Source organism: Toxotes jaculatrix, chromosome 15 (genome assembly GCF_017976425.1).
Source record: "Toxotes jaculatrix isolate fToxJac2 chromosome 15, fToxJac2.pri, whole genome shotgun sequence".
In the NCBI taxonomy this organism is placed as follows: Eukaryota; Metazoa; Chordata; class Actinopteri; family Toxotidae; genus Toxotes; species Toxotes jaculatrix.
Window position 1 is genome coordinate 1,068,472 of NC_054408.1, and position 11,893 is coordinate 1,080,364.

An 11,893-nucleotide genomic window follows, 5' to 3' on the forward strand; every position below is an offset into this window, starting at 1 on the left:
CAAAAAAAACGCCATACTATACTATGACGTTTTTTATGACATTTTGAGGTCAAAAAAATGTTTGACTTTTTTTGTCCGATTTTGATGCCTTACTATACTATGACGTTTTTCATGACATTTTGAGGTCAAAAAAAATTTTGCCTTTTTTTGGCCGAAAAAAACGCCATACTATACTATGACGTTTTTTGTGACATTTTGAGGTAAAAAATTTTTTTGACTTTTTTTGTCCGATTTTGATGCCTTACTATACTATGACGTTTTTTATGACATTTTGAGGTCAAAAAAAATTTTGACTTTTTTTGTCCGATTTTGATGCCTTACTATATACTATGACGTTTTTTATGACTTTTTGAGGTCAAAAAAAATTTTGACTTTTTTTGGCAGATTTTGATGCCTTACTATACTATGACGTTTTTTTATGACTTTTTGAGGTAAAAAAAAATGTTGACTTTTTTTGTCCGAAAAAAACGCCATACTATACTATGACGTTTTTTATGACATTTTGAGGTCAAAAAAAATTTTGACTTTTTTTGTCCGATTTTGACGCCTTACTATACTATGACGTTTTTTGTAACATTTTGAGGTCAAAAAAAATTTTGACTTTTTTTTTGCCGATTTTGACGCCTTACTATACTATGACGTTTTTTGTGACATTTTGAGGTCAAAAAAATTTTTGACTTTTTTTGTCCGAAAAAAACGCCATACTATACTATGACGTTTTTTTATGACATTTTGAGGTCAAAAAAAATTTTGACTTTTTTTGTCCGAAAAAAACGCCATACTATACTATGACGTTTTTTATGACATTTTGAGGTCAAAAAAATTTTTGACTTTTTTTGTCCGATTTTGATGCCTTACTATACTATGACGTTTTTTATGACATTTTGAGGTCAAAAAAAATTTTGACTTTTTTTGGCCGAAAAAAAAACGCCATACTATACTATGACGTTTTTTATGACATTTTGAGGTCAAAAAAATTTTTGACTTTTTTTGTCCGATTTTGACGCCTTACTATACTATGACGTTTTTTATGACTTTTTGAGGTCAAAAAAAATTTTGACTTTTTTTGGCCGATTTTGACGCATTACTATACTATGACGTTTTTTGTGACATTTTGAGGTCAAAAAAAATGTTGACTTTTTTTGGCCGAAAAAAACGCCATACTATACTATGATGTTTTTTGTGACATTTTGAGGTCAAAAAAAATGTTGAATTTTTTTGTCCGAAAAAAACGCCATACTATACTATGACGTTTTTTATGACATTTTGAGGTCAAAAAAATTTTTGACTTTTTTTGTCCGATTTTGACGCCTTACTATACTATGACGTTTTTTATGACTTTTTGAGGTAAAAAAAAATTTTGACTTTTTTTGTCCGAAAAAAACGCCATACTATGCTATGACGTTTTTTATGACATTTTGAGGTCAAAAAAAATTTTGACTTTTTTTGTCCGATTTTGATGCCTTACTATACTATGACGTTTTTTATGACTTTTTGAGGTCAAAAAAAATTTTGACTTTTTTTGGCAGATTTTGATGCCTTACTATACTATGACGTTTTTTATGACTTTTTGAGGTAAAAAAAAATGTTGACTTTTTTTGTCCAAAAAAAACGCCATACTATACTATGACGTTTTTTAATGCCATTTTGAGGTCAAAAAAATTTTTGACTTTTTTTGTCCGAAAAAAACGCCATACTATACTATGATGTTTTTTATGACATTTTGAGGTCAAAAAAAATTTTGACTTTTTTTGTCCGGAAAAAACGCCATACTATACTATGACGTTTTTTATGACATTTTGAGGTCAATAAATTTTTTGACTTTTTTTGTCCGAAAAAAACGCCATACTATACTATGACGTTTTTTATGACATTTTGAGGTCAAAAAAAAAATTTGACTTTTTTTGTCCGATTTTGATGCCTTACTATACTATGACGTTTTTTATGACATTTTGAGGTCAAAAAAAATTTTGACTTTTTTTGTCCGATTTTGACGCCTTACTATACTATGACGTTTTTTGTAACATTTTGAGGTCAAAAAAAATTTTGACTTTTTTTTGCCGATTTTGACGCCTTACTATACTATGACGTTTTTTGTGACATTTGAGGTCAAAAAAAATTTTGACTTTTTTTGTCCGAAAAAAACGCCATACTATACTATGACGTTTTTTATGACATTTTGAGGTCAAAAAAATTTTTGACTTTTTTTGTCCGAAAAAAACGCCATACTATACTATGACGTTTTTTATGACATTTTGAGGTCAAAAAAAATTTTGACTTTTTTTGTCCGATTTTGAGGCCTTACTATACTATGACGTTTTTTATGACATTTTGAGGTCAAAAAAAAATTTGACTTTTTTTGTCCGAAAAAAACGCCATACTATACTATGACGTTTTTTATGACATTTTGAGGTCAAAAAATTTTTTGACTTTTTTTGTCCGAAAAAAAACACCATACTATACTATGATGTTTTTTATGACATTTTGAGGTCAAAAAAAATTTTGACTTTTTTTGTCCGATTTTGACGCCTTACTATACTATGACGTTTTTTATGACATTTTGAGGTCAAAAAAAATTTTGACTTTTTTTGTCCGAAAAAAACGCCATACTATACTATGACGTTTTTTAATGCCATTTTGAGGTCAAAAAAAATTTTGACTTTTTTTGTCCGAAAAAAACGCCATACTATACTATGATGTTTTTTATGACATTTTGAGGTCAAAAAAAATTTTGACTTTTTTTGTCCGGAAAAAACGCCATACTATACTATGACGTTTTTTATGACATTTTGAGGTCAATAAATTTTTTGACTTTTTTTGTCCGAAAAAAACGCCATACTATACTATGACGTTTTTTATGACATTTTGAGGTCAAAAAAATTTTTGACTTTTTTTGTCCGAAAAAAACGCCATACTATACTATGATGTTTTTTATGACATTTTGAGGTCAAAAAATTTTTTGACTTTTTTTGTCCGATTTTGACGCCTTACATACTATACTATGACGTTTTTTATGACATTTTGAGGTCAAAAAAAATTTTGACTTTTTTTGGCCGATTTTGACGCCTTACTATACTATGACGCTTTTTGTAACATTTTGAGGTCAAAAAAATTTTTGACTTTTTTTGTCCGAAAAAAACGCCTTACTATACTATGACGTTTTTTGTGACATTTTGAGGTCAAAAAAAATTTTGACTTTTTTTGGCCGAAAAAAAGGCCATACTATACTATGACGTTTTTTATGACATTTTGAGGTCAAAAAAATGTTTGACTTTTTTTGTCCGATTTTGATGCCTTACTATACTATGACGTTTTTTATGACATTTTGAGGTCAAAAAAATTTTTGACTTTTTTTGGCCGAAAAAAACGCCATACTATACTATGATGTTTTTTATGACATTTTGAGGTCAAAAAAAATTTTGACTTTTTTTGTCCGGAAAAAACGCCATACTATACTATGACGTTTTTTATGACATTTTGAGGTCAATAAATTTTTTGACTTTTTTTGTCCGATTTTGATGCCTTACTATACTATGACGTTTTTCATGACATTTTGAGGTCAAAAAAAATTTTGACTTTTTTTGGCCGAAAAAAACGCCATACTATACGATGACGTTTTTTGTGACATTTTGAGGTAAAAAAAATTTTTGACTTTTTTTGTCCGATTTTGATGCCTTACTATACTATGACGTTTTTTATGACTTTTTGAGGTCAAAAAAATTTTTGACTTTTTTTGGCCGATTTTGACGCATTACTATACTATGACGTTTTTTGTGACATTTTGAGGTAAAAAAAAATGTTGACTTTTTTTGGCCGAAAAAAACGCCATACTATACTATGATGTTTTTTGTGACATTTTGAGGCCAAAAAAAATGTGACTTTTTTTGGCCCATTTTGACGACTTACGGCCGTATGACATGTTTTTGTGACATCTTGAGGTTTTACTAAAATATGTCTTTTTTTTTTTTTAGCATATTATTTTTCACACATACAGCATCTACTGGGGAGAAGACATGTCTTTTGTACATGTGTAATTCTCTGTATATCTGGAGAGCAGATGAGATTAGGGCTGTTGGAAAGAAAAGAAGATCGTGGAGGCATTGGTGCAGTTGAGCTCGTATTACTTGGAGCCATAAACGTCTGTTTATGTCAGTGTGTCACGTGAGCTATATAATGGAAATACATACATTTTACATAGATTTGTTAACATGGAGTTGTCATGACAAGCTGTGTCGATTTAGGATTTTTTGTGGATCTTACATCATCAATCTCTTAGCAGGGCACCGCAGGGAATCGAACCCCACCCTAGTGTACTAGGTGTACCATAACCAGTACCTTTTGCTTTTTGAAGTGATGTAAAGATAAAGCAAAACCTATATTTTAACAGCATTTCTTAAATATTGTGTTATCAACATATCTAGTTAGAATGAGATATGGAAATGCTGTTGTAATGTAGGAAAGAAAACCTTACTTTGAATACTGTATATGACATATGTAGGTATTACTGCTATAGAATCAAAGCATGGATTTATTACATCTAATCTATAATGTGTTATGTATTTTTGCGTTACATCTGTGGGTAAGTGGTGATGTACATGACTGTATATGATTTGAAATAGTTCTTAATTGTTGAGAAAGTAGAGAAAGCAAAGGATTTGGACATGTAAAGAGTAAACAAACACAGTAGATAAGCAGAAAATGCACCAGAGCTCTGTTGTGCTCCGGCAATCAAAATACAGTACATGTAAAAATATAAGTTCAGAAAAGCAGGTAAAAAAGGCTGCAACACATCTCTGTTCTGCATCATGTCTCAACTACACCAAAGCTAGAACTGTTTAAATGTGTTTTAATAACACCTGTGCACATCAACGAGCCACGACCATTGTAAAATTTCTTTTAATCGCTAAAACATTCTCAACCTCCATCCACAAACTCTAAGCAACACTAAGGTGATTTACAAATAACACAGTCCATCAAACCAAATTCCATGTTTTATCTGCACAGATAATTCATCTTACAATGCAGATCAACATTTGTACTGCCAAAATAAACCCCACCTTACCAACAACCAACACACTATACAAATTATACAAAGCTTTAACTATTACCAAATCATCCACATGGCAAAAAATGTCAACCTAAACTCACCTTGTTTTATTCACACATTGGCAAAATTCCCAAAACAAAAGGGGGTGTGGCCACAGACATCATTCATTAATCATAAGACACCACTGAACCAAACAACTAGTCCCACTCAACTAAAGTCCCGCCTCCCTACATTTAATCATGAAATGTGTATGGTCAAAATACAAATTACACAATGCTTGGAAAAACAATGTCTAACCTTTAACAACAGGCTCCATTAACCTGCTTCATCAACATCTCTCAAACTGAACACTGACTGTGTGAGTTATCCTCTGACAAACTTCATGATACTTTTTCTTAACGTGCAACTTTCTTGTAACCACATTACACATGTGGTCACATAAACACAACTCACTCAAAGTACAAATGTCCATTAAAGTTAATGTTTTCATATATATATCCACAAATACCAGGATAAATATAAATATAAATATTTTTGTGTATATATATATATATATATATATATATATATATAACCAAGGACATCCTGGTATTCTTAACATATGTGGCTGAAAATTACACCATTGAAATGTCCACACAAACTCTAAACAACACTAAAGTCATTTACAAATAACACACTGTCAATTAAACCAAACTATTTGCTATGCACAGATAATCAGGACGACCTTCACACTCTCAACATTTATTTGCTCATATGATGATACACTCATAGCGCCCCCTGCTGGGAGGGGGCCATGTCTGTTGCTGTATACTGCTGTGCTTCTCTGGGGAGAAGAGCAGGAGAGAGGACATAGGAGGACTCTTGTGTGTGGCTGCGACTCCCACGGTTCACAAGGGGTGCGAGGGCCTGCCCATCGCTGCTTGCAGCTTTAATTAATGAATGAATTTAATGTGGAGACTTTACACACACACACACACGTCTATACATGAACCATTTGTTTTTCTCTTCACCAAGTTCCATGTTGTATTCTATAAAATATTCATATAAAATAAAAGAAGCGCAAAGTCCAAAGTGAAGATGTGAGTTTTGTGTGATGTATTTCCTCCACACTGAAGTCAGAAACACAACACACACACACACACACTAACACTCACGAATGAGTGTTAGTGTTGACGGTTGCTGTGGCCGTTGCTAAGCTGCTCTCTTGAACCAGAAACCATAAAGAAAAAAATCTCAGCAGTAAGAAATTATTATTATTATTGTTGTTGTTGAAACTTTCTGAGTTGTTAAGTGAACTTGCTTCAACCTTTAACTGATTAAATATTAGACTGCTTAAACTGAGCTGACGTGTAGATGAGTCAAACAACTAACCAGGTTAGTCCTATTAAACAGTATCCTGCTGGTTCATTTAAAGTGCCTGTAACAGACTGCACAGGGTCGCAGTGAGAGCTGAGCCTGAGGCGGACTCTTTATTTAAAAACCCTCTACAGCTCGTGGTGGGTGGACTCAGTATCAGGTTCATCCCTGCCTCCGTCTTCACCTGAGAACCAGGACCTGTCAGTGACAAACCCGGATCTACTTTCACATCATGTCCTCTGAGCACATCTGGCTCCTGCGGAGGCCCCTGCCCCCCAGAAGGTCCCCTCCCATCGTGAAAACCAGTCCTGCTCCCAGAGCTTCAGGTAAACTCACCTCTGGCGAACGAACATCCACCACAATTATGTGATGTATTTATAATAATAAATGTTTCCGGAGCAAATCATTTTAATACAGAGACGGTTTTTTCCTTAGGCTCCGAATCAACCTATAAAATGTGAATAAGTCAGAACGTTTGAGATTCTGTGGCTCTCTGCTCATAAACACAGGACACAGGACTTACATTCATCCACTGGTCTCGCTGCTCCTCTTCACCACAGCAGGGTCAGAGATCCAGTCCCTGCTCCTGGGTCAGGGTGATGCCAGTATGAGGGGGCCCAGCAGGCAGGACGCTGACACCCCCGCCCCGAGGGCAGCCCCTCCCACTCCTCTGCTGCACGACACCTCCGCTCCACTACCGAACAGAGTCTGTGAGGGTTTCCCCCGCAAAGCACCACGAAGCCACCCCAGGAACCCCCTGCTGGAGCTCCTTCGGTCAGGTAACTGCACGAAGGTGAAGCAGGAAGTGAACTGGATAAATAACAAGCTGATCTGATGCTCTGATCCACTGTTCATCGATTAATCCAAATCAAAATCCACTCCACTGTTTCAATCAACTACCGAACCCATAACAGTCATCGGTGATCCGGTTTGCTTTAGTTGTAAAAATGGACGAATGAATGAATGAGTGAATGAAAGCTCTGCAGCAATCTCCTGTCATCTGAACTTCTGTCTGTATTTTGGCAGATGTGCGGTTCCGAGCTCCACCACCCGCTTTCTGCCTCAGCGACTTTCTTCAGGGTAAAGGCGGTTCCCAGCACAAATCCCAGTCCCCATCAGCCTGACTCCAGTCAGAACCAGAGCCCACAGACCCAGGTCTGCAGCCAGACCATGAGCCCTGATGGATACGGCTCAGGCAGCTGCACTGCAGCATGTGCTGCTGAGGCTGGATTTCCACAGTTCCTGTTGTGCTGTTAACACTGTGGGAACAGAGCGGCTGAGAGATGAGATTTGTTTGGGTTCATTTATTGTGTGTGCGAGACCAACCTGGGACTGTTTGCTGGTTATTTTTTTAAATCTTATTTTTCATATTACAAATGATGAAGGTGAGAACATACATTATGTTTGTTACATCTTGTATTTGACTGCATCATTTTGTAACACATGTCGCAAATAAACAAAAGTTCCCACATGTTAGAGGTTTAGGTTGGATATGAAACATTCTTGTGTCAGTAGATCACATACAGGTAAACTCTGCTGGATTTATTTCTTATCATTTAAACGTTTTGTTTCTGATTTTAAAAATAATAATAAACGTATTTACGTATGTGCGAATTTTTGCTCTGCATTGCTTTTTGCATTTATTTTAATGCGCTGTAATAAACAAACGAGTCAAAGTCACGTGTCGATGACGTGTACGTAAACAAACGCTCGGCCAATCAGAGGGCGGCCTCGGGGTCAGCTGACAGCAGTGAAACGTCAACAGTCGTGTGGTGAAAATGGCAGCACACGATCACCAGCAGCACTTCTCCCTGTGTTTCTGCGACCTCCTCAGGTAAACGCCTCTCTCACAGAACCAACAACAAACACCGAGAGTCGCGCACAGACCGACCCGGGGCTTTCTGAGGCGGCCGGGCAGCTAACTTCAGCCTGATTAGCAGCCGCTTCACGGTGCTCTGTCTCCCCCTCCCCAGGTTGTTGTGGTCCCTGGTTGTTCCCTGCGCCTACCTCAGCCTGCTCCTGACCCTGGTGCTGCTGCTGCTCCTGCTCGGGCTCCGCGTGTGGCTGCAGGGCCGCCGCAAGGCCCGCCGGGCTCAGGACGGCGGCCCCGCGGTGGCGTTCTTCCACCCGTACTGCAGCGCCGGAGGAGGCGGGGAGCGGGTCCTGTGGTGCTCCCTGAGGGCTCTCATGCACCGGTACAGGGGCTTCAGCTGTCTGTCTGTCGGACATAAGGATGCGTTAAGAGTCTTTATGCTGCACCCATGAACCGACTAACTGACTTGGTGTTCTCCCTTTTCATCGCAGATACCCCCGCGTGTCCTTCGTGGTTTACACGGGCGATCAGGGAGTGACCGGGGAGCGGATCCTGGAGGGAGCTCGACAGCGTTTCAACATCACGCTGCCTCGACCCGTCACCTTCATCTTCCTGCGTCACCGCGGCCTGGTGGAGGCCGCGTCCTACCCTCACTTCACCCTGCTGGGCCAGAGCGCCGGCTCCATGTTCCTCGGTACCGGACCGGGATGAATTCAGCAGTTCGCTGTGCTTCACTTTCAACCTCTGTGTTGTTCAAAGGAACAGTTTAATATGGATATTATAAACATAGTAGTATCATTCATATAAATCTGTGCGATTTTAGTCTCTGGCCCTGTGTTGATTTAGGATCCAGGGGAAGAAAATGTTGATGCTTCTGGAAACAGCTTTTATCACATGGCTGATACGGATGGATTCTAACTGAGTGTGTGTGTGTGTGTGTGTGTGTGTGTGTGTGTGTTTCAGGCTGGGAGGCTCTGACGGCCTTTGTTCCTGACCTTTATGTGGACTCCATGGGCTATGCCTTCACCCTGCCGATCTTTCGCTACCTGGGAGGCTGTAAGGTGGCGAGCTACGTCCACTATCCCACCGTCAGCACGGACATGCTGTCTGTGGTCAGAGAGAGAAACGCCAGGTAACACGCAGCGACAACAGCTGAAGTCCACCGCAGCATCGCACACACTGAAACATCCACCTGCTTCTTGAAGATCTGGGCAGGAAAAGTCCACTTTGATGTGGATCGACGTCTGAAACTGAGAGGACAGGTTTGTTTAGTGTGGACGCACTCCAGCTGTCTGTCTCCTGCCTTTTCTTTGTTCCAGGTTCAACCACGCTGACTTCATCTCCAGGAACCCTGCGCTGAGTGCAGTGAAGGTGGTGTACTACTGCTGCTTTGCTCTGCTGTACGGCCTGGCCGGTTCCTGCAGCGACGTCGTCATGGTGAACTCCACCTGGACGCTGGGACACATCCTGGCTCTGTGGCGCTCCCCGAGCCGCACCAGCATCGTATACCCACCTTGCGACGTCAGGGCCTTCCTGGACATCCCGCTGGAGGAGGAGGACGAGGATGAGATGGAAGAGGGCTGGGAGGAGCTTGGACGGGAGCTGGGGAGTGGAGAGGAAGAGGACGGAGGGGGAGGGGACAGGAAGTGCCACTCCATCGTGTCAGTGGGTCAGTTCAGGCCAGAGAAGGACCACCGGCTGCAGATTCGAGCGTTTCGCAAACTGTTGGACGGGAAAGGGGACGGCCCCGGGGGGCGAGAGTCCCTGCGGCTGGTGCTGATCGGTGGATGCAGGAACCAGGAGGACGAGGAGAGGGTGCTGATGCTGCGGGGGCTCTGTCAGGAGCTGGGGGTGTCGGACCGAGTCGATTTCAAACTGAACGTCCCGTTTGAGGAGCTGAAGACGGAGCTGGTGGACGCCACCATCGGTCTGCACACCATGTGGAACGAACACTTTGGCATAGGTGAGGACAACATGTCTCTTCAAACACACAAACTGATCACACTGTCCTGTTTATAGGAAGTGTCTTCCTACACAGCTGATGCTGAAGTTAGATTATAAGATTAAACACTAACACCTGAGCCTCGGCTCCTGGCTGAGTCCAGCTGAGGCTGAGTCCAGCTGAGGCTGAGTCCAGCTGAGGCGGATGAGTACACAGAGTAGGTAACAGTATTCCCTTTCTTGTTGACCTGTCTCTGTTTATTATTCAGTGCAGAGACAGTTTGCGATCAGCTGGTTTGGACGTGTGTCCCCTCTCTTTGTCCCCAGGTGTCGTGGAGTGCATGGCTGCGGGCACCATCGTTCTCGCTCACAAGTCCGGAGGTCCAAAGCTGGACATCGTGGTGCCGTACGAGGGCGGACAGACGGGTTTCCTGGCCGACAGTGAGGACAGCTACGCCGCTGCCATGGAAACCATCCTGGCGCTGTCGCCAGCAGCTCGACTGGAGATCCGACGAAACGCCCGGCGCTCCGTGGAACGATTCTCCGACCAGGAGTTCGAGGCGTGTTTCCTCGCTGCCGTGGAGACACTGATGAGTGAACTGGAGCGCTGAGGAAGAACAGACGAGGCCTGGTGTCCACCAGGGACCAGGACTTTGTGGTTTTTGGGTTGAAGCCGTGGTTAAAGGGATTTCTGTGGTTAAAACAAACTTCCAGCATTGTTAGTAAACGGTGACACGGTGTCTCATTGTCAATCAAATATAAAAGAAAGGACGTGGAGCTGGTACAGAGAAGTTTCTGGTGGACACCCAGAGCTAAGCATCAGCAGAGCTGGACACAGGTGAAGTTCTGTTCCTTCTAACACGAAACGGAGCTGCCATCAGAAAATCTCTGTAACCGCTCCACAGTCAGACCTGACCGACCTCCAGCCCACAGCTGATCCCTCAGCATCACGCACTTTAATTAAACATAAAAGTCCCATTGGTTCGTGGTTAATCAGTTAATCAGTTGTTGGGGCTGATGTGACGCTGACTAACAGCTGATCAGAAACCCGGAGGGTCAGACTTTCACTCCAAGCTTTTTACCCGCCACCGCTGACAGACTCAAAACAGCAGAGCCGCTACGATTAATCAGTTAGTCGATTGAAAGAAAATTAATCTGCAGCTACTTTGATAAGTGATTAATGATCTAAGTCGATCAAAGACTGTCGGACATTCAGTGGTTGATTATCTGTTGCTCATCTCAGTCTTACATTGTAATAAACCGACGCCGACCTGTGTTTACGATGTTTCATAGACCAAACCAACTGAAAAATAACGGGCAGATTAATTGATAATGAAAATCATCACTAGTCGCAGCCTTTGTGTGGAGATGATTTATATGTATGAGTTCATACTGAAGTGATTCTGATCATTTTGGGTTCATTATTTCTCCTAAACAGATGTGAGGGGGTTTAAAATGGTATTTTACTGCGTGAAGAAGTTAAATGAAGACTTTTCTGTGTAGAGAGAAGAAGCAGGTCGTTGGGTTAGGTGATGGACAAATCTCTCTTATTTAAACGCTGCTTCACTTCCTGCATTCCTGTCTGTGACGACGTCCAGGGTTGGAAATATAATGATGTGTGAATTATTAAAAGAATCTTTTATTTTGAAAGAGGCATTACTACTGCAGAGAGGATGTTGTTTGTTTCACTGACAAACTTTCATTACTCTCCAATACTGCAATAAATGCAAACATTC

The 11,893-nt window shown here is 40.5% G+C and overlaps 1 protein-coding gene across 1 annotated transcript; it reads left to right on the plus strand.

Annotated features, from left to right (window-relative positions):
* The first annotated feature begins 8,162 nt into the window (after positions 1-8,162).
* Positions 8,163-11,813, plus strand: LOC121194113 (GDP-Man:Man(3)GlcNAc(2)-PP-Dol alpha-1,2-mannosyltransferase-like). The gene is made up of 6 exons (XM_041056744.1): positions 8,163-8,237; positions 8,377-8,598; positions 8,708-8,910; positions 9,180-9,348; positions 9,536-10,179; positions 10,485-11,813. Exons 1-6 carry the CDS (start codon positions 8,182-8,184, stop codon positions 10,766-10,768), a joined length of 1,578 nt encoding a protein of 525 aa, XP_040912678.1. The 5' UTR covers positions 8,163-8,181; the 3' UTR covers positions 10,769-11,813.
* Positions 11,814-11,893: the final 80 nt, after the last annotated feature.

Excerpts from the sequence above, each read along its gene's own strand:
- LOC121194113 (XM_041056744.1), top strand. The coding sequence starts at position 8,182 with ATGGCAGCACACGATCACCAGCAGCACTTCTCCCTGTGTTTCTGCGAC. Across the intron at positions 8,238-8,376 it reads TGTTTCTGCGACCTCCTCAG|GTTGTTGTGGTCCCTGGTTG; the intron begins GTAAACGCCTCT and ends CCCCCTCCCCAG. Across the intron at positions 8,911-9,179 it reads CGCCGGCTCCATGTTCCTCG|GCTGGGAGGCTCTGACGGCC; the intron begins GTACCGGACCGG and ends TGTGTGTTTCAG.